Source organism: Myiozetetes cayanensis, unplaced genomic scaffold (assembly GCF_022539395.1).
Source record: "Myiozetetes cayanensis isolate MyiCay16 unplaced genomic scaffold, myiCay2020 scf2-11, whole genome shotgun sequence".
Lineage (NCBI taxonomy): Eukaryota > Metazoa > Chordata > Aves > Passeriformes > Tyrannidae > Myiozetetes > Myiozetetes cayanensis.
Window position 1 is genome coordinate 50,974,381 of NW_026087411.1, and position 23,611 is coordinate 50,997,991.

At 38.6% G+C, this 23,611-nt stretch overlaps 1 protein-coding gene across 17 annotated transcripts in view; it reads right to left on the bottom strand.

The window, feature by feature from the left end:
* Positions 1 to 23,611, bottom strand: part of SYNE1 (spectrin repeat containing nuclear envelope protein 1) — a 298,651-nt gene that overhangs the window by 54,194 nt on the left and 220,846 nt on the right. For all 17 annotated transcript variants that reach the window (XM_050314877.1, XM_050314878.1, XM_050314876.1 and 14 more), the window contains 14 exons: positions 23,096 to 23,269; positions 22,527 to 22,658; positions 20,591 to 20,787; positions 19,529 to 19,661; positions 18,953 to 19,135; positions 17,514 to 17,663; positions 14,977 to 15,153; positions 12,238 to 12,393; positions 8,175 to 8,330; positions 7,269 to 7,439; positions 4,276 to 4,409; positions 2,649 to 2,853; positions 1,335 to 1,517; positions 197 to 343 (listed from right to left, as the gene is read on the bottom strand). In XM_050314877.1, the coding sequence (XP_050170834.1) occupies positions 197 to 343; positions 1,335 to 1,517; positions 2,649 to 2,853; positions 4,276 to 4,409; positions 7,269 to 7,439; positions 8,175 to 8,330; positions 12,238 to 12,393; positions 14,977 to 15,153; positions 17,514 to 17,663; positions 18,953 to 19,135; positions 19,529 to 19,661; positions 20,591 to 20,787; positions 22,527 to 22,658; positions 23,096 to 23,269 (2,298 nt within the window). The remainder of the gene's footprint in view (positions 1 to 196; positions 344 to 1,334; positions 1,518 to 2,648; positions 2,854 to 4,275; positions 4,410 to 7,268; positions 7,440 to 8,174; positions 8,331 to 12,237; positions 12,394 to 14,976; positions 15,154 to 17,513; positions 17,664 to 18,952; positions 19,136 to 19,528; positions 19,662 to 20,590; positions 20,788 to 22,526; positions 22,659 to 23,095; positions 23,270 to 23,611) is intronic.

The following is a 23,611-nucleotide window of genomic DNA, read 5'->3' on the forward strand; positions in this document are numbered from 1 at the left end:
TCTCATCTTTAGCTTGGGACAATCACTCCTTGACTGCCATCAAACTTTTAAGTTCTCAGTCTTCCACTTTGCATGAGTGATAGTCCTTTACTATACACGGAATACATGTATGATACTTGTGCATACCCTGTACTACAAGCAACCAGGCCAACAGAAAAAAAAAACCAAAACAACACTTCCCACATTTATTTGTCACCTTGAGTTGCTCCATTCTACTCTGTATTGTTGAGAGATCAGATGAGTGACTGGGATCCTGTTCTTTCAATATTTCTTCTGCTTCTGTTATCCAGGTCTCAAGGACTTCTAGGTTCTTGGCAAAGGTTTGATAGTCCAGAACTCCAGCCTTAAACAGAAAAGGACCCACTGTGTAAGAACTTTGGCTGCCCAGCATCCCTACTGATATTATACTCCTAGTTATTCTCATTCCGATTTTCAAACAGCCGAATAGGCTAGGAGCAATTTGTAACTGCTGCTTTGCTTGCTGACTGTGGAATTATTGGGTGTTTTTTTAGGTTAAAAAGAACATTTTTGATCATAGTAAAAAGGCAACATTTCAACAAAGTGCATAAATACCTCCTTACCTTGAAATAAATAACCTTCTCTAGCTTTCTCCAATGCTTAATTTATTGTCAGCAGAGAGAACTAGTCACTCTTATTGCATTTTTAAATTAAAACTTTCTCTCATGTTTTGTTTCCTCACAGTACAGTGATGTTATAAGCACATTTCAAACAATGCTGGACTTCTTGGGTAAATCCTCTTGTGTCTCAAACAGAAGTCACTACCTCTGCTGCTTTTTCAACCATATAGTTTGCTATGGAATACATTCTTCCACCCCTTTTTTGCTCTTTAGGTCCTGGTGACACAAGCAATTAGCATCATCTACTGAACAGGCTTTGACACAAATGTCAGTCTGGCCACTGACATTAATAGGAACCACAAAAATCAATTCTGCACAAATATTCAGAATCTCTCATTTGTTTTAATGCTGAAGAACTAGCTGGGAAGAGAGGCTGTCTTCAGGGGAGGAGTAGGTGTGGATCCAGCTGTTAGCACTATTGTTATCTGCAGAAAGCATGGTAACCTTGGCATTCCAGACAGACATTTTCCTGCATGAGATCTGCTATACTCTTCAGAGAATTTGGACCTTCTTACAAGGTCTCTGTGCTAGACTTGAGTGTATTTTCTACTCTCAGCTTTGGCTTCCAAGGAAGTCTAGGAAATGCTGATGAATAGGTAACACCATCCTCTTTTCCCAGGCAGTTTTAGCTAATTTATGTGTTTTCAGGTACCACGGGATGATCAGAATTATGGATTCTAAATATTGTCTGCATACCTGAAGCACAGCCTGTTGCTTGCGGAGAGCCTGTTCTAGGGTTGACAGATTCTGGTTCAGAGAAAGATGATCAGACTGTATAGCTGCTGCTGCTGAAGCCTCCACCTGGCTTTTCAACTCCTCCCCCAGATCCTGAAGAACAACCAGTGACTCCTGTGCTGTTTTCAAATCCATGAGCACATCCTGTGGAACACATTGAAGAAAGATATGAATACTTAACCTGACACTCTGCTGATGTCATTAAATCATCGAAAACTTACATTTACTACCACATTTCAATGTCAGTGTGTTCAGTTACACTCTGTATGACATGCATAATAAAAAAGATACATCAAAGTACCTGTATAGAAAAGAATAGAAGGAAGACACTGCTCAGGTACCTTTCAGCTTTGTTGAAAGAAACCTTTTGAAGCTACTGACATGACAGTACCAAGCAGTGGCAACCCTCGCTGTGAATTGATTCAGGTCTAGAACTCCCTTTTTCTTTTCTGTTATTATTTACCAGGAGAGCTGAAAAAAGAACTTTTGTAAATAGCCTAACATAATGGTTAAAGAAAGGGACATAAAGAAATTAAGAAATTATGTGAACTGAACAATTTGAATTGCCAGTCCACAGTGCCTGACCATAGTAGCAAATGCTCCAAAAGATGACTTTATTTTTCAAACACTAAGATATTTATTTTTCTTGTTGCAATAATTTTGCTTACATTGAGAAAATTAGTATTTTATTTTTTTTGTTGATGACACTTAACTTAAACTCAAAAGAACCAAAACGTATGCACAGAGAAGAGATAAACTATTTTGCTATCTCAAGATAGTCTTGAAAATGGAAGAACTTCAAGGTTTCAGGGTGAATGGTATCCTTCCATAAGGATGGATAAAGACATCCCCAAAATATTTTAATTCACAAAAAGTGAAAAGTCTTGATTGGTGGGAATATAGTCAAAGATTTTGTGTTTCTGTCTTTTATAAGGAACTCTAAAGATTTGGTTGAGATATTTTACCAAGAAAGAATCCCTTCATTAAGCAGGGACTTCAAACTGACTGAAATGATATAATTTATCCATCTTCTCCAGAGAAAAGACTTCAGATACTAGCTTCTGAAACACTGCAACAACTAATGGAGGGATCAAATTCACGAGGTTTGGGTAGCAGATGTAAAGCTGTCCCTCTTGTGCCTGAGATGCATCAATAAAGTGAAAAAAATTTGCATGCAGGTTTCCAAAACACCAAGAATAGGGTTTAGTAACAGAGAACCTCTTGAGAATTTTTAGCCCAGAGCTGAGAAAAACTGCAAAGCTTAACTGAACATACATTGCAGTCCTGAATCCAAGTGGTAACTTCATCATCGGTGATGTCTTTGCTGGTTGCAGTCTTCAGGAGTTCGTTGGTCTGGTCTTCTCGCTGGCGGACTGTGGAAGAGCACTGCTGGTAACAGTCCTTGTACCTCTGCCACAGCTGAAGGAGGGCTCTGCTGGCACGCAGTCGCTCTGCAGTCTCCTGCAGAAGGTTGTTCCACCTGGTGAAGAGACTGGATGAATGATCGAAGCCTGGAACTCCACAATAACTATTCCTGTCCCTCTCCCTCTCTGCTGTTCCCCATGGTCTTCTGGCTTTTGAGAAATTTGGTAACAATCAGGATCCAGACATTTGGTGAAAAAAAACAACCAAGAAATATATTGACAGCCTGTTCTGATTTGTCACAGTGGGTCTGATCTGGGGTAGGTTTTGGCTGCTGTTTAGTAATGCTTGAGGTCAGAGCTGCAGCCACACTTTTTGAAGTGAACCTCCTCCTATTTCCATGTAGTACACTTCAGCTCACTGCACTGAGCGTCCAAGCCCAACCACGCACTGCCAGTACCAGATTCCTGCAAGGGTCTAAGAGGCCCAGAAGAGGTGTAAACAAGGAATCATTTATTCTGCTGCAATTTCCTCCCAAACCCTGACAGAAAATTTAAAGTCATAAAGCTCTCTCAACTTGTTTGTAAAATACTCCCAGACGTTAAAAATCTTTATATCTGTATTATCCAATTAAACATCTAATCCCCCTTTGAATTCTTGGCTCTAATAATACCCCTTTGAATTTTTGGCTCTAATGACAACCCGAAACACATACTTTCTCAAATGTGCTGGTATTTATCAAACTGCCTCATTGTTTCCTTACTAAAGAAAATCAGAATATTTTTCAATTTTCAATTATCTTTACATGATTGAAAACAAAGGTTTTGAACCAAAAACTTTCATCAGTCATCACTGAAAATCTTAATTCCTACAGTATCTTTTTTGAAATGGGGTGAATAATCCATCTCTCCACATCCAGATTCTAGAACAGAACAGAGTTTAAAATAATTTTGGCATGATTCTGTCTTCAAAAAACCCCTGAGTTTTCCAGTAAACCAGTTTTTTTCTTTTGGATCCTCCCTTTCTGTAGCTTCTCCAAGTAAACCCTTACACTGATTCTTGTCTGAATTCAAAGTTGGGGAAGCTGTATGCAAAGGTACAGGTGAGGAGCTCAGACGTTCTTGCCTATCATGCCCTTCCTACAACTACAAATAGCAACCTAAAATCTGGGGAACCTGATGCATGCATTGCAAACAACATTTTCAGACACAATTTTTCAAATTTTAAGTGGAGTATTATTTTCCAGCATGGTATTTATGAATCTTGTTTGGCAGTCATGCATGAAGTAAAACTACTGACAGTAATGTCCAAGTGCTTTGCTGGAGAAGACAATGTTCCATTTAATATGAAATAAGTAAATAAGACTTCTACTCCAGTCCTTGGCAAAAGGAATAATCCTGCCTGTTCCAAAAAGCCCCTCAAGCCCCTAAAACCATAAAATAATAAAATATAAAGAAAATAGAAATTATGGAAAACTGGGACAACGGATAAATACAGATTTGCTAATTAAATTAAAGTTTAACACACAGACATTTTCTACCTCATATTCACTTCTTTCAAAGTGTTGGTAAGTGTTTCAGTCACTGGTGGGTGACATTCTTTCAACAATACACTGGTCACAGAACCAAACTTCTGTAAGCTATTTTCTTGTTTTTCCAATTCATCTTGTAGGTTCTAAAACAGAATAATAACAAAACAAAACCAAACCATGAGGTATTACAATTCCATGACATAGAAACACTTCAAAATAGTGTGTATCAATTGCATCATATAGATTATGAATGCCGAAGTTGATTTCATGTGTTTCATATAAAAAAAAGGTTGTTTAATATAAAGATTGTAGTTAGATTAATTTGATTTTATATCAAGTGTATCAAAAAGTTTTAACCCTGTATTTTTGCAGTATGTAAAAATCTTCTAAAAGAAATTATTCTAAACAAGTACTTTTGCATAGAGTAAGTCCATAAACAGAATCAGAAATAAAAACTTAACAGATATAAGAAAATTATTTAAATAACATTTTCCTGCTTAGAACACAATGAAAAAATAGCAACATAAAAAAAGCTTTATTCTGAAAATAAGATTCTCACTCTTTCAGTTATCACCCTAAAGTGTGTCTGTCAGGGAAGTGTGTCCTGTCCAGCAGAGGGCAACAAGGATGACTGTGAGACTGGAGCACCTCTATTATGAGGAAAGGCTAAGGGAGTTGGGCCTGTTCAGTCTTGGGAAGAGATGACTTAGACGGGATCTCATCAATATGCATAAATATCTAAAGGCAGGGTGCCAAGAGGATGGAGCCAGGCTATTCTTGGTGGTGCCAAGCAACAGGACAAGAGACAAGGGGCAGAAACTGATGCACAGGAAGTTCCACCTGAACATGAGGAAGAACTTATTTGCTGTGCAAGTGACCACACACTGGAGCAGGTTGCCCAGAGAGGTTGTGGAATCTCCCTCACTGGAGATATTCAAGGACACAGTCCTGTCCCATGTGATCTGAATGACCCTGTTTGAGCAGGGAGGTTAGACCAGGGGACCCACTGTGGTCCCTTCCAACCTTACCCATTCTGTGATTCTGTGAAAATGTTCTTTTTTTATTAAACATTAAATATTTTTATGCATATTATTACAGTATGAACACCCCAGCAAAACTCAGCCCAAGTTTAGTCAAAATCTTAATTAGCAAAAAAAGTCATTTTCTGTACCTATTGTTTTAGTGACTCCTCTCTAACATGAAAATATTAAAATCTACAAGAATGGCTGTAAAGTCCATTATTGGATTCTTTTTAAGTCTTCACTTGAAAAGTGCTGTTCACGCTTAGAGGATTTATATATGTCTGGACTTCAAATCACACAAATATTTAAATTATACTGTAAATGTAAATTTGAGGGTAAATACTAACAGAAGAACAGAATACAAAAAGAACAGAATTTCTTCTACTTTAGGCATCTGAAATTTTTTTTTAAATTTTTTTTTATTTTAAAGAATTCAACTTTCTCTGAAATAAAAGATTTTTCTATGTAATAGAACAATATTTTGAATATTTTATTTAATTAGTTTATTGCCACTAATATTATTTTATAATTTTATAATAGGAGTGTAGCAGGTTGACCCTGGCTAGATTCCAGGGACCCACTAAAAGTCGCTCTCTCACTCTTCCTCTGCAACTGGACATAGGAGAGAGAAAAAAAAAACAGCTAAAGGATTCATGAGTAGAGATAAGAGCTGGGAGAGGTCATTTACTGATTACCTTCACAGGCAAAATAGAATCAAAGTGGAGATAGTACTTAAATTTATTACTAACAGGATAAGAGCCAAAGAGTGAAAGACAAAACAGTCTTAAAAAACACCTCCCCCCACCTCTCCTTCCTTCCATGTTCTCCCTCCTCCCCCAAGTGGTGCAGGGGGATGTGGAATGGGGGTTGCAGTCAGTTGTTGTGTGAGTTCACCCCTCAGGCAGCAGTTCTTCCCAATCTGCTGTCCTGTGGGTCACTCCTCCATGGGGTGCAGTCCTTCATGGATGAGCTGTACCAGTGTGGGTCCCCCATAGCGGCCACAAGTCCTACTGGGGAAAAACTTTCTCTAGCGTGGTTTCCCTCTCCATGGGCCACAAGTCTCCTGCAGGACCCCGCTCCATTTTGGACCTCCCATGGGCTAACAACCTTTTTCATGCATCCACCTGCTCCAGCATAGGCTCTTCCATGGGCTGCAGGGGGGTCTCTGCACCCTGATGGTCCTCCATGGGCTGCAGGTGCCTCAGCTCTGAGTCCTTCCCCTGCTCCCTCCTCCCCCTACTTCTGAACTGACCTTGGTGTCTATGTTGCTATCCCATGTTCTCACTCCGCTCTTCCCTGGATGGAATTTTTTCTGCACAACACTCCTCTATTCTTAAATATGTTATCACAGAGGCGTTATGATTACTCCTAATTGGCTCAGCCTTGGCCACCAGCAGGAAGTCCATCCTGGAGCTGGCTATCATTGGCTCCATAGGACAGAGGAAGCTTCTAGCAGCTTCTAACAGAAGCCACCCCTGTAGCCCCCCGCCCCCATCTACCAAAACCCAGCCACAGAAACCCACCACAAGGAGTCTCCTTGTATTTTATGCTTTTCTTACACTGGTAAATTACTTGAACATGTGAGTATCTCAGCTTCTGGAACATTATTCTCCTTGATCATCAATCTACTGCAATGTTGAAGGGCAGGTTAAAAATGTGATCTCAACATGCTCCTGTAGCTCAGAAGCCTGATGAAGTAGCATCAGAAACTTCGGTCTTAATGGTCATTAGCATGATTAAAAACTTTTTATAATTTGATCGCCCAAAATTATAAAGAACAGCATCAAAAATCTAAAAAATAAACAATTATCCCTATTTTATTTTTCTGCAAAATGATAAATGTAATGGCTGTTTTGTAATGTGTTTTCTTAAGGTGATGTGATTTTAATGTGCCAGTGTGTCTGTACTTCCACTTCTTATGAACCAAAATGTATGCTTATATGCATCCATGCAATTTCAGACAAAAGTAATTCTTTTTACCTGAAGGTTATCAACCTGGACTTTCACAGCTTCCAAAGAACCAGTAAGAAGATAAAAATGGGACAAAGAATATCTGGCTTCTGTCAGATAACTATTCAGTTCTTCATAAGCCACTTTGTAAATGCTCCACTGATCAAGGACAGACTGCAACAATATCTTCAACTGGCTAACCTAGGAGGAGGGACAAATAAAAACAAAAGTAAATGAAAAGCATTCAAGATATTTGGGGTTTGTTAAAATTACTTTCTTCCTTTTGGTCTCACATGCTTCTTGTTCTACATTCTTGATCTTACACCTACCGAGAACAAAGATTTTGCACAACCATCAGCTGGGCTTACACTGGGTACAGCATAAAGTTCTGTTGATTTTATAAAAGTTGAATGGTAGAGACTGAAAAGATATCAAAATTCATTTCACTTTGGTCCAAAGCAGGATCAAGAGAAATTGCTTAAGGCTGTGAAACACATATCCCTAAGGCAGGCAAGTGAGTCTGTGGAAGTCAGTAGAGAGGCTAGCACCAAGACCGTATTCCTCATGAGAAGGAAGCCTTTGTTGATCAAACTTTGGATGTTGACAATTAATGCTGATCTCTTATTCTGTGAGACCTGTGGGCTTGAAAAGGTAGTTTCTTACAGATAATTTGGTACCTTTACAGTAAATATCAGGAAGCATCTAAAAAGCTTCAATTACAAAAACTAAAAGCATCCTTGAAACAGGAAATATTATACCCATCTTATGTGGAGTGCACACACAAGCTTGGGGATTGATGGATGGATAGATGGGAAGAGGGACACAATTCAGAATCTCCTCCCCTACAACACAGAAGAAATCCACAGCTACAACTGCTAATTCTCCCTCCAGGCCTTATTCCTGGAGTTATAATTTGTCTCTCAATGATTCTTTTACCATGTGATCCAAATTGGCCCAGGAATGGTTAATTTCTTGCAGTGTATTCATAACAGCAGAAGAGACTTCTTCCTTCTTGTTCTGTACCAAAGACAGACCACTCTGTTGTATATTTTCCACTTCTTTTTCCTTTGTTCTTATTGATTCTTCTAATTCCTGAAAAAAAAAAAAAAAAAAAAGAGATAATTGAGTATGTTTGCTTGTTTAATCAGTTAATCTGGATACAGAAAAGAAGCCCATAAGCTCCTTATTTTAAAAAATAGGAGTCATGCTTGCACATTTTCGCTTTTTATTCTCAAGGGCTTCATAACTCATCAGCAATTCCACTGAATATTTTATGTTCCCTTTAAAGCCTAGTAGTTTGCTGTTAAATAGAAGCATGTCCTCTACATAAAAGTTTTGTACAATCTTCTGTTCTCATGTACAAGTACAAAATTCATTAAAAATAGGACAGCAGGGCCCAACTTAATTACCTCTAGGCAAACACACACAGGGCTATTGTCACTTAGAGATGATGGGATGGTTCCTACAAGTGGAGTGTTGGAATGGAAGAATACAGGCAGTTGAGGAAGGACAGAGGAGCAAGTGTTTCTTTTTTATGTCAGTGACCAGCTGAAGTGCATGGAGCTCTGCCCACAGATGTATGAGGAGCTAACCAAGAACTTAAGGATCAGGATTAAAGGAAGGACTGGGACAGGTGACATTATAGCGGTGGTCTGCTACAGGCCATCTAACCAGGGAGATCAAGCAGATGAGAACCTCTTTTAACAAAGAGGAGCAGACTCACACCAACAAGCCCTAGTCCTCTTGGGGGACTTCAACCACCCTGATATCTGTGGGAGAGACAACACAGTAGGGCATAAGCAATCTAGAATGTTCCTGGAAAGCACTGATGATAATTTTCTTCTCCAAGTGGTAGAGCAGCCAATGAGAACAGGGGCTATGCTGTACATTGGTCTCACCAACAAGGAGGTGAGAAGGTGGGGAATGTGAAGCTCAAGAGCAGACTGGGCTGCAGTGACCATGAAATGGTGGAATTTAGTATCACTGGAGTGGTAAGTAAGCTCACCACCATGGGTTTGAGGAGAGCAGACTTTGACTTCTTTGGAAAATTACTTTTTGTAGCAGAAAAAATGTTGTGTGTTTTAATTTTTCCTAGAACACCGAGAGGGCCTTTTAATTAGTGCAAAGCTGGCTCAAGCTGCTGGAAAAAAATTAATTTTGTCACCCAAGGAAAATGATAAAATGACTTCCTAGGGAAAGATGTCAATTTGACATGAGTCCTCACATGAAGTGAAGTTTTTATTCCTTTGCTCGGGCCCAGAAAAACCTCTTGCTTGAGGACAGCAAGCCTTTTCCTTTTCTAGATGACAAGTTCACTGGAGTCCAGGCAATGACTACAAGCAACAGACTACAGGAATTTTCTTCCTCAAGGTTGCTTGTTGTTGGGAAGCATTAATGAACTTGACAGCATTTTGCTCATGCCTTAATACCATGAGAATGAGGCTAGAAAATGAAGGACAAGAAGACTTGGTAAGCAACTGTGAGTCATATCGCACATTCCCATAAGCTCATTCCTAGCCAGGAAACTATCTATATAATTTCATAGCATGGTGCAGGGAGATCCAAGAAAGTTCTGTAGTACTCAGAAACTCTGCAGCTTCAGGTAGCACAAACACTGAGTTTGAGCAGAGTGGGGAATTATGGCTTGTAAGCTTCAGACCACCACAAATTTGTGTTTACCTGTCAGTATGACAAAGACAGCAGACTATGAGGTGACAGCAATTTTGTGTTACCCCTATATTAACTAGTATGTCATGTGATCTCAGGTTATATCGTCATTTTCTGCAAGCCTCTTCTTACTGAGAGAGATGGATCACCAATGAAAGAAAAGAATACAAAAAAACTCTGGGCAAACCAAAATAAATTTATCTCCCTTTGAATCCAAAAAGCAAGTGATATATTGCCATAAGAGACTTTACATTTTACATAGTCGGGAAAGTATTTGAAGGAAAATTCTTCCCAGTCTTGCAAACATTTGCTATTACAGAATTTATCCCTGTACACATACAACACACTTTTGTCATTATACATATATGTGAGAGCATTTTTGCTTCACTGTTTATTTTTAGCCTTTTCTTTTGTATTATTTTTACATTTCTTCAAACATCTAGCCCTGACCTTGTTCCAGACTACAGTCAGAGCAAAAAAAACCAGTAAAAATAGGTTTTTTTAAACCAGCTGACAACAAGGCAAACTCTTCTAAGTTGCACATAATAAATTTGAATTTCCGGGCGTAGATTTTTGGACTAAAAAAAGGCATTTAAGTTTTACAAGGTTGCTCAAAAATTCAGAATGTAAGCCAGCCAAAAGTTTCAAACACCAAGAACAGAAAATATTTCTGTTTCTCTTTGAAAAGGGCTTCCTTATTCATCATTTAAAACTCATAACTGAATTAAAGTTGCATTATTGTTCCTAATCTGTGACAGGGAAAAAGGGTTGACTTCACTTATTACAACCCTAAGCAGTAGCTAACATTGGTTAATAAATAAACTCTAGCTTTTGTACTAGTTGAACCAGATACATGGGAGTGTCTGACACAGTTCTTTCTTAATGTGTTTGTCTGCTGATCAAAGTCTTGCCATTCATAACTAACTCCCCAAGTGTATTTGCTAACTTCCCTGACAAAAAGAACATCTAAACGGTGATAAATCAGATTCAGCTTTGAACTCCAGCCAAGCACAAACTGCTGATTATGTCAGGCTGTGCTAAATTACCCTTCCATCAGTTATATAGGCTTATTGTGCTGAAAACATAAAGATACCTGAACTGAACCTAAGCACTCCAACCAGTTAGAAAGCTTAAGTCAAGAGTTCACAAAAAACTCCTGACCTCTAACATACCTGGCCTAACCACTTATTTGCCTTTGCAGAAACACAGATGGGCTTAATATACTCATGAATATAGGGTAAATTCTTTTATGCATTTAATTTTAATAAATTTCCAGCTCTTCTGTTTGTGAAAAACTAAATGCTATATTATATAATATTCGTGCATGTATATATACATGCACGAAAGACAGCCTCACCAAGATAAACATGCTTTCTACTCCCTTTTAAGGGGATGAGAACACCAAGATTTCAGGCATTTGGTTGTCCTGGCAGAATTTTAATTACACATTTGATATGCTGTAAAATTTATTATTTGGTGTCTGGTAGAAAAACATACTTTTGAAAAAAAAAATGTAATGCCTGATACTGTGTAGAGGCCTTGTCTATAAATTCAAAAGTATTCATTTTGCCTATACACCTATAAGCTTTAACTCTAGCTTGACAGCTCCAGAAGTAAGCTTCTTACTATTTATATATGAGCTATTCTGATAAGATATTCAGAGACAACTGTAATACCCTGTTCACTGCTGTGTTGTCCTTGTATGAATTTCATGTGAAAAACTGAGGTGTTTTTGAACTTAAGTGCCTTATGTATAGCTACACTTTGCCTCCTCCCATCTTTGCCCATCGTAATCACGATTCTCTTTCCTCTTCTGGATAGTTGAATATTTGAGGAGAAAATAAAAGAGAAAGATTCCCAACGCATTCTGAATGAAAGCTGGATTCCTTGGATTCTAGCATTTTTCTTTGAATAGTCAGATGGAACATATCAGGTGGAAAAAGAATGGAAAAAGGTGGGGGGTGGGGAGGAAAGAGTGATAAGGAAGAAAAAACAAGTTTCAAGGACATTTAAGCATAGTGCTCATGACATCGAGTTCCATAAGACTGGCTAAGCAGAAATGGCAACATATTCCTTTGACAGTCTCCTAGTTCAGTATGCCTGACATGCTTTGAAATGTCCAATGCAAAAAGAATAATGACTTAATGATTTTGTTGGTTTTAAACATCTGTAGGACATCACTGTTTCTTCCTCCTCTTTTATTGCTTGCACTTTTAAAAATGAAATGCTGAAGTAAAGAGGAATTCAGTCACTGATATGAAGATTTCACATGGATAAAGGGTTGATTCTAACTCTTGAGAAGAGAATATTGCTATTTATAAGGGGAAATTACCTGACAGTCTTTCAAAGCATTCTGTACTGAAGCCTGGTCACCAATTTTTTGTTGCTGTTTTAGCTTCTTCTCTTGAGTTTCAAACCAAGTTTTTAGGCATTGCACATTATTTTCATATTCTGTCCAGGATTCCTGCAGGCTTTCCAACAGCTGGATCTGTAAAGAAAAATTAGTATATATTTTCTCATACAATTATCTTTATTGTTGGGTCAATTAAATAAATCTGTAAAGACCAATGCTAACCAGTGTCTTCTTGGAACTGAATGCTTTCAGAATTTAAAAACAGTTCACTCAAATTTATGCACTCAAATTTAATGCAATATGCGCTCAAATTTAAATATATCTACTATTTGTAATAGAGTTAATAATAAAAACCTGCTTTATCCAGAAATAATAATATAGAGATAACATATCAAAATATTATGACACACTGAAAGAAGCTAACACTTTAGCAGAACATTTTTATGAAGTGGAATTATTTTCAGAGATCAAGGTCCTCAGGATTTCCCAAATAAAATTAAGCATTCAAACATATGCTTTATATACCTTGCTCATAAACAAGTTAAAGCAGATGAAGATTTATATTACCTTCTCTGTCAACTGATTACTTTCAAGTTTCTTAGATTGCTTTAGGTATTATTCAATGGTAAATGAGATAGCACTTCTATTCTTATAGAAAAAAAGAAAGAAAATAACAAAGTAGAATTTGAAAATAGCGATGTTGCCATAAAAAGCATTCAAATTACTTAAGACAAATTCCATTCTAGGGAATGAGCCATCTTAATTCCCTGTAATCTTAATTAGAACTGGTTGAGCATGTGATGGTCAACAGCAACCTTGGCTGCAATAATGATGACACAGTTGTGAGTGAAGTAAGGAAAGAAAGCAGTAGAGTAAAGATCCTTAGCCTAGCAGACCGGTTTGTCTGGATAAGCATGACCACATGGGAAGTTGTACTGAACGACAAAGAAATCCAGGAAGCTGGTTGATCTTCAAGGACGATTGCCTCAAGTCACAAAAATGACAAATCCACAGAAAGTGAATTACAAAGAATGGGCCTAGAAGAATGGCCTGGCCATGCAGGGCCAACATTAGGAAAGCAAAATCTTGTCTGGAACTAACTAGTAAGAGACAGAAGTCCTTCCTGCTACTCTTCACAAGTACATCAACAACAAGGGAAAACCACAGAATAGCCTGAGGTATGCAGTCCCTTCTTTGCTCCGATCTTACTGACAAGGTCTCCTCTCATGCTTCCCAGGTCTTCATGCCAATCAACAAATTTTGGCATACAGAGATACTAGTCATGATAGAGCAGGAAAGAATTAGGGACTGCCTAAGTAATCTGGACATATGAAAGTCCACAGAACCAGGCAGGACATATTCAAGGTTGTCAATGTTTTTTTCAAGGGTGCTGTCTATCACCTTTAAAAGGTCATGGTGGTTGTAGAAAGTAGCTGGTGGCTGGGAAAAGGATATACTGCAAATTTTGCCAGATGTCATTTCCACAGGCATAAAGAACAAGGAGAAGGAAAAAGCATGGTCTTACCATGGGTAAATTGTGCCTGACCCAACTGAATGCCTCTGCTATGATGATATAATTGACAGTGCAGACAAATGAAGAGTAGTAGACACTATTTACCTTGGCTTTTAAAAGCAAGACTTTTGATACAGTATCTCACAGGGTAGCAAAACTGAGGAGACATGGGCTGAACAGGAGGTCTACAAATGAATGACATGAACACAGTCATCAAGCTTAAAGGTTCATGGTAAACATTTCAACATCTACCTGGCAGTCATTTATTTACAAGATGTATCTTCAGGCTCAGTCCTGTGGTTGATACCATTTAATAACTTCATCAATAAACTGCATGGTATGGTGACATGTGCTTTCAGCACATTCACAGATGGCAATGATTTGGGAGAAGTAGTTGATATGCTGGAGAGTAGGGCTGCCATTCAGAGAAACCTCAACAAGACGAAGGAATAGGCCCACCAAGCCTCATGAAATTGAGCAAAGACAAATGTAAAGTCCTGCACTGGGACAAAATAACCATGCAACACAGGCTGGCAGCAGGCTGGACAGAAGAAAAGGACTTGGGGCTATGATAAGCAAGAACTTGAACACCGTAAATCATCTGTGTGCATTTGTGTTGAAGAATGCCAACTGTATCCTGGGTTAAATTAATGAGAGTGCACCCAGCAGGTCAAGATCAGTGAATCTTTCCTTCTCCTTAACGTTTACAACCAATTTTGCAACCTCCAGTGCAGGAAGAGATTTAAAGAAGTGGTGTATGGCCACTCAGGTTGTTAGGGGACTGGAGCACAAGACATACAAGGAGAGGCTGGCTTCATTCAGCCTAGGGAAAAGAAGGCAAAGGAACCACCTCAGTGTACTCTTCACTCCTATGGAGAGGCATAGGGAAGATGGAGGTATGCAGTAAAAGGAGAAGAGGTAACAGTCACAAGTTGCAACATGGGAAATTCTGACTGAGAACAAGACAAAAACTCATCCCCTCATCAGGGGATGAATATCATGAATAAGCTGCCCAGAGAAGTTGTGGAATCTCTCCTTGGAGATTTTCAAATCTCAGATAACCAAGTCCCTGTGCAATCTACTCTAAAGTTAGCTCTGTTTGAGCAGGAGATTGAACTAGATGACCTGCAGTGGTTTCCAAGCATAATAGTCTTATAGTTCTGTGTATTTTGAAAATGCAATCCCAAGCAGATCTTTTTCTTTACCTTTTCTGTTATCAGGCCTTGAAGGATTTGCCAACGTCTGTTCATTGCTCCAAGCTGCTCTGCAAAATCAGTTTTGTCGCTGCGTTTACTTTCGACATCCTGGCTGCTGATCTGTAGCACCGATTGGTTCACAAAGTCGACAGTCAACTGTTTGCAGTTTAAATCTATCTTGAAACCCTAGATGAAAAGAGGGAAATAAAAATACCAGCACATAAGTACCATAATTTCTCACCTTCCTTCAAAACAGAGGAAAATTTTTCACAAATTACAACTTTATTACCATTTAACTAAAAGGTTTTTTAGCAATTGACCAGAAATTAGAAACAAAATCCCTGCCACTGTGAGTGAAGAGCAGGTTCAGGACCACTTGATGAAGCTGAATAGGTTTAAGTCTATGGGACCTGATGAGATGCATCCCAGGATTCTGAGGGAGCTGACTACTGCTGTTGCCAAGTCACTTTCCATTATATTTGAAAAGTCGCAGTGATCAGGCGAAGTAACCATTGATTGGTAAAAGGGAACACTGCTCTTATTACAAAGGTAAGAAAGGAAGACCTGGGGAACTACAGATCAGTTAGTCTCCCTTCTGTGTCTGGGAAGATCGTGGAGCAGATCCTCATCGAAGCAATGTTAAGGCACATACAAGACAAGTAGGTATATGCAAGATAGCCAGAACAACTTTCCTAAGGGGAAATTCTTCAGTCTGGTTCTAGTAAGGGAAAATTGATCAATTTGCCTGATCAGTCTGGTGGTCTTCTATGGAGTGACTGCACCAGTCAACAAGAGAAGAAAAACTGATGTCATCTACCTAGACTTCTATATGGCTTTCGACACAGTCCCACATGACATCCTTATCTCCAAATTGGAGAGACACGGGTTTGAAGGGTGGACTATTCAATGGATAATGAATTAGCTGGATGGACACAACCAGAGAGCAGTGGTCAATGGGTCTATGTCCATGTAGGGGCTGATGATGAGTGATGTCCCTCAGGGCTCTGTCTTGGGACCAGTGTTCTTTAATATCTTTAAAATGACACAGACAGTGAGAACAAGTACATCCCCAGCAAGTTTCCATATGACACAAAGCTGACTGGTGCAGCTGACATAAGGAAGGGATGCCATTCAGGGGGACCTGGACAAACTTGAGAAGCTGGCCCATGAGAACCCCAAGAAGTTCAACAAGTCCAAGTGCAAGGTGCTGCACCTGGGTCAGGAAAATCCCAGGCAGGAGTACAGACTGGGAGACGAACTCACTGAAAGCAGCCCTGTGGAGAAGGTTTTGGGAGTTCTCATGGATGAAAAGCTGGACAGGAGCCAACAGTGTGCACTCATAGCCCAGAAGGCCAACCACATCTTGGGCTGCATCTAAAGAGGAGTGGTCAGCAGTTGGAGGGAGGTGATTCTCCCCCTCTGCTCTCATGAAACCACACCTGGAGTATTGCATCCACTCTGGGGTCCTTGGCACAAGAAAGATGTGGACCTGTTGGAATGGGTCCAGAGGAAGGCCCCTAGGTCGATGACAAGGCTGCAGCACCTCTCCTAAGACAGGCTAAGAGGGGTGGTTGTTCAGCCTGGAGAAGAGAAGGGTATGGGGAGACCTCATTAAAACCTCCCAGTACCTAAAGGGGTTTATAAAAAAGAGGGAGAGTGAGGGAAAGTGGGCAGATAGTGACAGGACAAGGAGGAATAGTTTCAAACTAAGAGAGGAGAGATTTAAATTAGATGTTAGGATGGAGTTCTTTATCCAGAGAGTGGTAGGGCACAGGAACAGGTAGCCCAGAAAAACTGTGGATATCCCATTCCTGGAAGAGTTCAAGGTAGGATGGGGTGCTGGGCAATCTGATCTAGTGGGTGGCATCCCTGCTCATCAGTGTGGGGATTGAAATTAGATGATCTCAAAGGTCCCTTCCAATCTTAACCATTCTATGATTTTAACCAAGAAGTAATTTTTTCAGGAGGCTATTGAAATCAATCTGACATTGAGAAGAAATTCACTGCGTGCAGATCTATCCTAAGAGTGCTACTGATCTAGTTTAAAAACTGTAATTGTGTTATATATATACTCCTCAAAAATTATCTCTAAATATAGCATCTTTTGTTTTTGCTTCAGAAACTGATCAAAATTATTTTGATCTGTAAATGACTGGCCACCTTTTACTCAAGAACTGGCTACGCTTTGAGGAGAAGATGATGTTATGCAGAGAATTCATACAACAACTCATATAATTTGCAAAGTGCTTTGTGATTTTTGGATGAAAGACAGATCTAATAAGGTTTAATAATGTGCATATTGCTTTGGATTTTCCTGGAAATTAAAGTATAATTAAAATTATATTCCTGCCATAAGTAAACAGTAAAAGTAATTTTGGTTCCTTTTCCACAGTATCAAATATTGCCCAATTCTAACTTTTGTACAATTCTAACCAATCCACAAAGTAAGGTTTACCCCCCATACTAAATCACTTATATTTCACATATGTATATATATTTAATGAGGATAATTCAATAGGAAAATCAATAACACTGATTTTCAGTACCTTGTACTTCTGGATGTAATCCTGAATTGCTTTCTGTCCTACTACATTTTCTATATTTTCTTCATCCTGCTGAACGACATTTTCCATCAAGGAAATCCAGCTCATAACTTCAGTGATGGCATGGCGAGAAGGAATTTTGTCCATCTGGAGCTGGTGAAATAATAGACTTAAAACTCATGTTGTGAAGAAAATGGATAAGAATTCCTTGATTTGCATTACCATAGTACATTTCCTTTACCTGCTGTTATGCTATTTTACATATCACTAAAATATCACTGAAGTTATAAAAAAGAAAAAGAAGTAAAAAAAAAAAAGGGAAGGGAAAAAAGTTTTACTAGGAGGTATATTGTATAACTGCTTGCATCGTAATAAGAAAATACTATATTAAAGGCTTCTTATTTCCATTATTGGAAATAAGAAACTGTACAAACCCAAAGATTCCATTTCGAGTCTTCCTAAAGGTTCTGCATTCTCATTCCATAATTCTGTGCCAGGGCTAATGTAGCTGATCAACTTTAAACTACATTTTTGCTGGTTTTGCAAATGACTAATGAATAGACTCATGGAAAATATTTTCATAATACTCTTATTGTGCGGTGATTTCTAAATGGGCTAATTTTGAATGGTACCCTTTTTTTCTTTCTTAAAAGACCCACGTTTGGTTTCTGATAGAGTACTACTTGCTTACATTTATTTACTCAGAAATGTGTTCTATGACATTTTTAGGTAGACATACATTTTGCATTGCAAGACAATTAAGAGAACTACTGAACGACATTATTTTGTTTACTATAACAGACTTAGTTAACATTTGTTGCCCTTCCTCTCTCTCCATAAATCACGTAATTACTAACTCTGAGACCATTCCAAGTTATAAACGGAAGCAACAGCTTATACTGATAATCTCCTAGCAACTAAATAGTAAACCAACTTTTCAACCTGTATAATTCTTTAACTTCAGTATTATAGCATTAAAACTCCAAAACTACACAACCAAAAGCCTCTTGCTCCTACACATACTAGCAGAAATCATGAAAAATGTTTTTAGATCTATTTTGTCTTTCACAGACTTGAACCTAGTCTATTCAATTTGAAAAAACCACCATCCAAAGTTGACAGGGCACAGGGATATACATGAATTCCCTTTTTCCATACATAATCATACCACACAAGCATACCAGCTTGTTGATAAAACACTCATCTGTCCTTTGGTTAAAATATAACAAACTGTAATTGTGAAAGTCTGAAATTACCACCAATTGGTGTTAGACAGTATGAGCAGAGAGGATTTGAAACTAAGTGTAACCTTTCCCACAATAAAACAGAAATAATGTTGTTTCTATCATGCCTCACATGAATAAATTGAGAAAGGAAGCAACTAGGCAGTGCCAACTGTCTTAGTTTTCTGGAATATCAAAGGCCGTAGCTGTTTTTCTTACCTGGTGCAATTTCTCTTGTACTGCTGGGATTTGTGTGAGCAACTCTGTCCACTGGGTTTCAATGTGGGACAATCCCGCACGCAGTGCTGCTGTATCTACTTTCTTAAGTCTGAGGAGCTGGTTCCCAGTACTCAGGACAGAGGATTTCTGTGATGATTTAGCATCCACTTCTTTTGAAAACTCCTGTAAGCAGAACCATTTTTGTGCAAATAATCAAGTGCTATTTTATAGTACTTATAGCTTTATCTCAGAAAGCTAAGAATATCATCCCTTCCCTTTAAAATATGCACTTTCTATAAGTGTTTAATGACTATACTTCAGATTAAGTGAGAAGACAAATTGTTTCCAGTGACAAGACCATTTTCTCTTTCCAGAATCATCAAGATTTACAATCATTGCATATAGCAAAGGAGGGCTTAATGTGCATACACACCATTATTTTGAAGGACAGATTAACTAGAGAAGCAGATTTTTTTTTTCATATTCACTACTTCAGTGATGAGAAAAGTATAAACATCTGATTAATCAACTGTTTATTTGTAATTGCAGAGAAATAGGTGTCCATGAATGACTTACCAAAAAGGAGTTCAGGTGGTCTCGGACTGTTTCCAGTTCCTGAGGAACTGTCAAAGACTGCTGGCTCCAAAACTCAAGTCGCTCCTTTGCAGATTGTAACCACTGTGTCAATTCATTTGATTCACTTTGATACCTGTAAAGATGTTTAAAGAAAACTAAAACAGTCATTGCCACTTCTTGCCTCCAACTGAGCAGTCTTTCCCCCATGTATTAGAGGAAGATAGTGAATGCTAGATTTAAAATAAAAATATTTTCTTTCCTTTATAAAATTTCAGAAAAACATAATTTAATTTTACAGACAAGCATGACATCAGGAAGCTCTTATTTTAGCCAGTATGCTCACAATTTCTAACAGTGCCTTCACTTTGCCTCTTAGGAAAACCTAAGTTTAATGAAGGACTAGTAAGTACGTTACAAATCTCTCTGGACAAGCTGTAACCCCACCTGACACACATAAACAGATTTCTGATTTCCATTAGAAGTCTCAGTGTTACTAAAGCTTTACCACAAAGTATGTCAGAGCAGAAACTTAACTTCTTTTTTCAGAAACCATCTCCATATCGTTTCACATGCCAAGCAGTCAATGAGATGACAGAACAAGAGTGTCTCTACATAAGCCTGGATTAATGAATGATAGACAAATCTTGCATACCACTTAGAAAATTCATTTCAAAAGTAGCATATGAACTTTAGCAAAGGTAGCTAAAGCTCCCTTTCATATATGCAATGACACAGACCCACAAGAGCCCTACCACAACATGCTGATGCTACCCAGCAAAGCACATACCCTTTTTCTCATCAACCTATATACACATGGGGCTTCTAACTTAGTCATCTAAATAAGCTATTTTCTGACTTCCTCCCACCAGCTCTTATCTGCTACATGTTTATTACAAATGAGAGAGTACAATAGCACTTCTGTGGAATAGAGAGCAGTCAAACTATGACACATCTCAAAGTACTTTCTTTGAAATTTTGAATCTAATAATTCTGCATTCCAAATGCCTTTGACTTGAGGAGAACAGCTGAAGAACTTTATGTTGTCCATTACATCAGCATTACCTTGTCCAGTGCTTCAGTATTGTCTCCAGCCTGTGAAGCTCCTTGGTAACTTTGCTGGTGTTACTTAACCAGTGTTCTCCTAGTTGGTTCAGCTGACTTTCAAGATCTGAGCAGCTAACAGAAAAAAGGAGTCTCTTCCCATCATCTAGAACTTGGTATAATTTAGGTTGGTATTCAGTCAGGTTAGATCTCAGATGCTGTAATGACAGACGAGATGGTTAGATAGCTCTGCAGGTCTCTGCTACCACACTTTCTCAATATTTAATTTCCTTTTATTGCATTTTGTAGCATATCCAATGTCACCCATCATGGCACATCACATTTTTTCCCTGTATGCTCCAGCTGTAGAACCAAAATAAACAATACCTAGCATTAAACAAAACCAAAACAGTCCCCTCACCCTGCAATACATTGCTTAAGTTGTCCTCATACCATTGGAAAAGCAGAAAGCTGTCTGGTAAAAGAACAATATACATAACAAATTCAGAGAACACAAGTCAATTTTCAAGACAAATTTGACATTTTTCTGTAAAACAAAACAAGCAAACAAAAAAAGCCCCAACTAAAATGTCTAATATAAGGAGACAAAGACAGAACACTAGACCAAAAGAAAAGGGTGTGGTAGAAAACCTATATTTAAGCTACTTGTTGCATTTGGGGAGGAAGGCAACTCGAAGAACCACAGGTTGTTCAGCTTCACCTTGCTCTCTGGAAAGATCATGGAGTATATCTTCTTGAAATCCATTTTCAAGGACAAAAAGGACCAAAAGGTAATCAGGAATATTCAGCTTGGATTCACTGACTTGATAGCCTTTTTGACAAAATTACTGTCTCTGTGGATGAGACTGACTTCAGTATGGCCTTTGAGACCATTTCTCCCAGGACCCTCCTCTAGGAGTGGAGAGAATTGGGCTAGATAAATGGACTTTTATGGGGACTGAAAATGAGTTGCATTACTAGTCTCAAACACTAGTGATCAAAGGCTTGATGCCTGACTGGCAGATTGCAATGGAAAGAGTACTCTAGAGACTGTTGATATTTTATTCCAAACCTCTTCAACATCTCAAGAACATGGATCATGGCAGACAGGATTCCCTCAGTAAATTTGTGGATGATAGTAATTTAGGAAGAGTGGTTGAGACAAAAAATTGCAGACTTAGCCCAGAGATACTTTACTAAACTTGAGGTTGGAGACAGCAGAAATCTTAGAAGGCTCAAGAGGTGCAAATTTTGTACCTTGGGCAGACTAACTCTGTTTCTCAGTATATGTTAGAAAGCAAATGGCTAGTGTATTTAACCTGACATCTTCAATAACCAAGATGTGAATATGGCAAACCACAGCACTGGCCTATATTAGGACTGTGAACAACCAAATGAAGTTACCTTATTATCCTCATCTACATGAAGCTGATGAGGCCACATCTGTCCACCTGATTGTGGTTTGACCCCATTGCCCAATGAGTTGAGGAAGAAGGAAGTAGCCAGGGTCTGGGAAAGAACTATTAAGTTATTGAGGGACCTAGAGACATTTGTGCTTTACAAAGAGGCTGAGAGAAGTGCACTTACTATAGACTGACAAACAGGAGGCTAAAGGCCAGTCTAACAAAGGTCTACAACTATTTGGAGTAGAATTAAAAAGATGACAGAGGTAAATGCTCCTCAGTAGTGCCACACAATACAAAAAAGGACAACGGTGACAAAGTTGGAAGTTGAAGGTACAGATTGGGCATTATAGAAAACCTTTTCAGTAGGTGGTGGTGCAGGACTGCAACTGGTCTCCTCGTCAGCTTGGGATCTCCATCTTTCAAGGTTTCCAAAGCTGTTGCTGCTCCAGCCCATGACAACTGTACTGCTGTAAGTGGGAGGCTGGACTACGCAACCTTCAGAGATCCCTTTCATCCAACTTTCCAGTAGAGAATGTCTATAAAGCACCAACCTGAAAAAGTGCAATCCGGTCTGTAAGCCTGTCCTCTGTCTCTTCCACCAAACCAACAGTGGGGATATTTCCTTCAACAGACTCCAGCTGTCTGGTAAGTTCCTGATAATCTTCATCTAGATGCATCCAGGTCTACAAGAACAAATTATTCATGTATATGGTGAATCTGGGTATCTAGCATTTTTATTATTTGTATTTTTGATCTGAACTCCTATAGCTGCATGGTTGTAAAAGTAGAGAAATGAAAGTACAGATGTCCAGTGAACCTGTAATAAGACACCATCTCTATACCAAGCTTAACTTTTGGTTAGAACACATGGATAAAACTGTCACGCTCTCCCTACCAGCTGAAGCTCAGCAGCTCTTAAAAGTAGATGAAAACAACTTGCATCACCTGAAAGTCACAACAGTCAAATAGAAAAGACTGCACATAGTCTATCAGTGCCTTGTGTTTATGACACAAAGGACTGATGTCCATCAATTCTGTCCAAGCACACAAAATCAACATTATAGTATATCCTGGTGGTTGATCACAATGGCAGTATAGAAAAGACCACAGAAATTCTCACCTCTAGAATGTATTCCAGCTCCACACCTCGTTTATGAGCCAGCTTTAATACAGCTGAAGCTTCTGTCATTAGCTCTGAATGTGACTGAGTTTCCTTTAAGAGAGTAAAGCTACTCATCTTTCTAAAAAGTGTTTCTGTTAGGATCATGTGAGACTCCAACCCTTGAAAGTATTCCTGAAAAATTCGGGTTTGAGGGTAGTGGGAGAGTAAAAAAGAGAAAGTGCAATTGTTACATTTTAAGACATAAGCATTACAATTAAGTATCTATAGACCTAGAATAAGGTAAATTTTTCACTCCACAACATTTCACAAAGTCCAGTAGACAACTTAAAGAGGACAGTAGTATTTTCAAAGAAAGAAGTCAGTCATGCTTTCCACACAAATTCCATCGTAACCCTGATTCCATAAACAAAAACAGCGTAAATAGGATAACCACTCCCAAAAAATTCTGCCTACTAAAAACATATGGAAAATCCTTGTTATATTTGTGGGTACTAGCAAATGTAAATTTCTGTT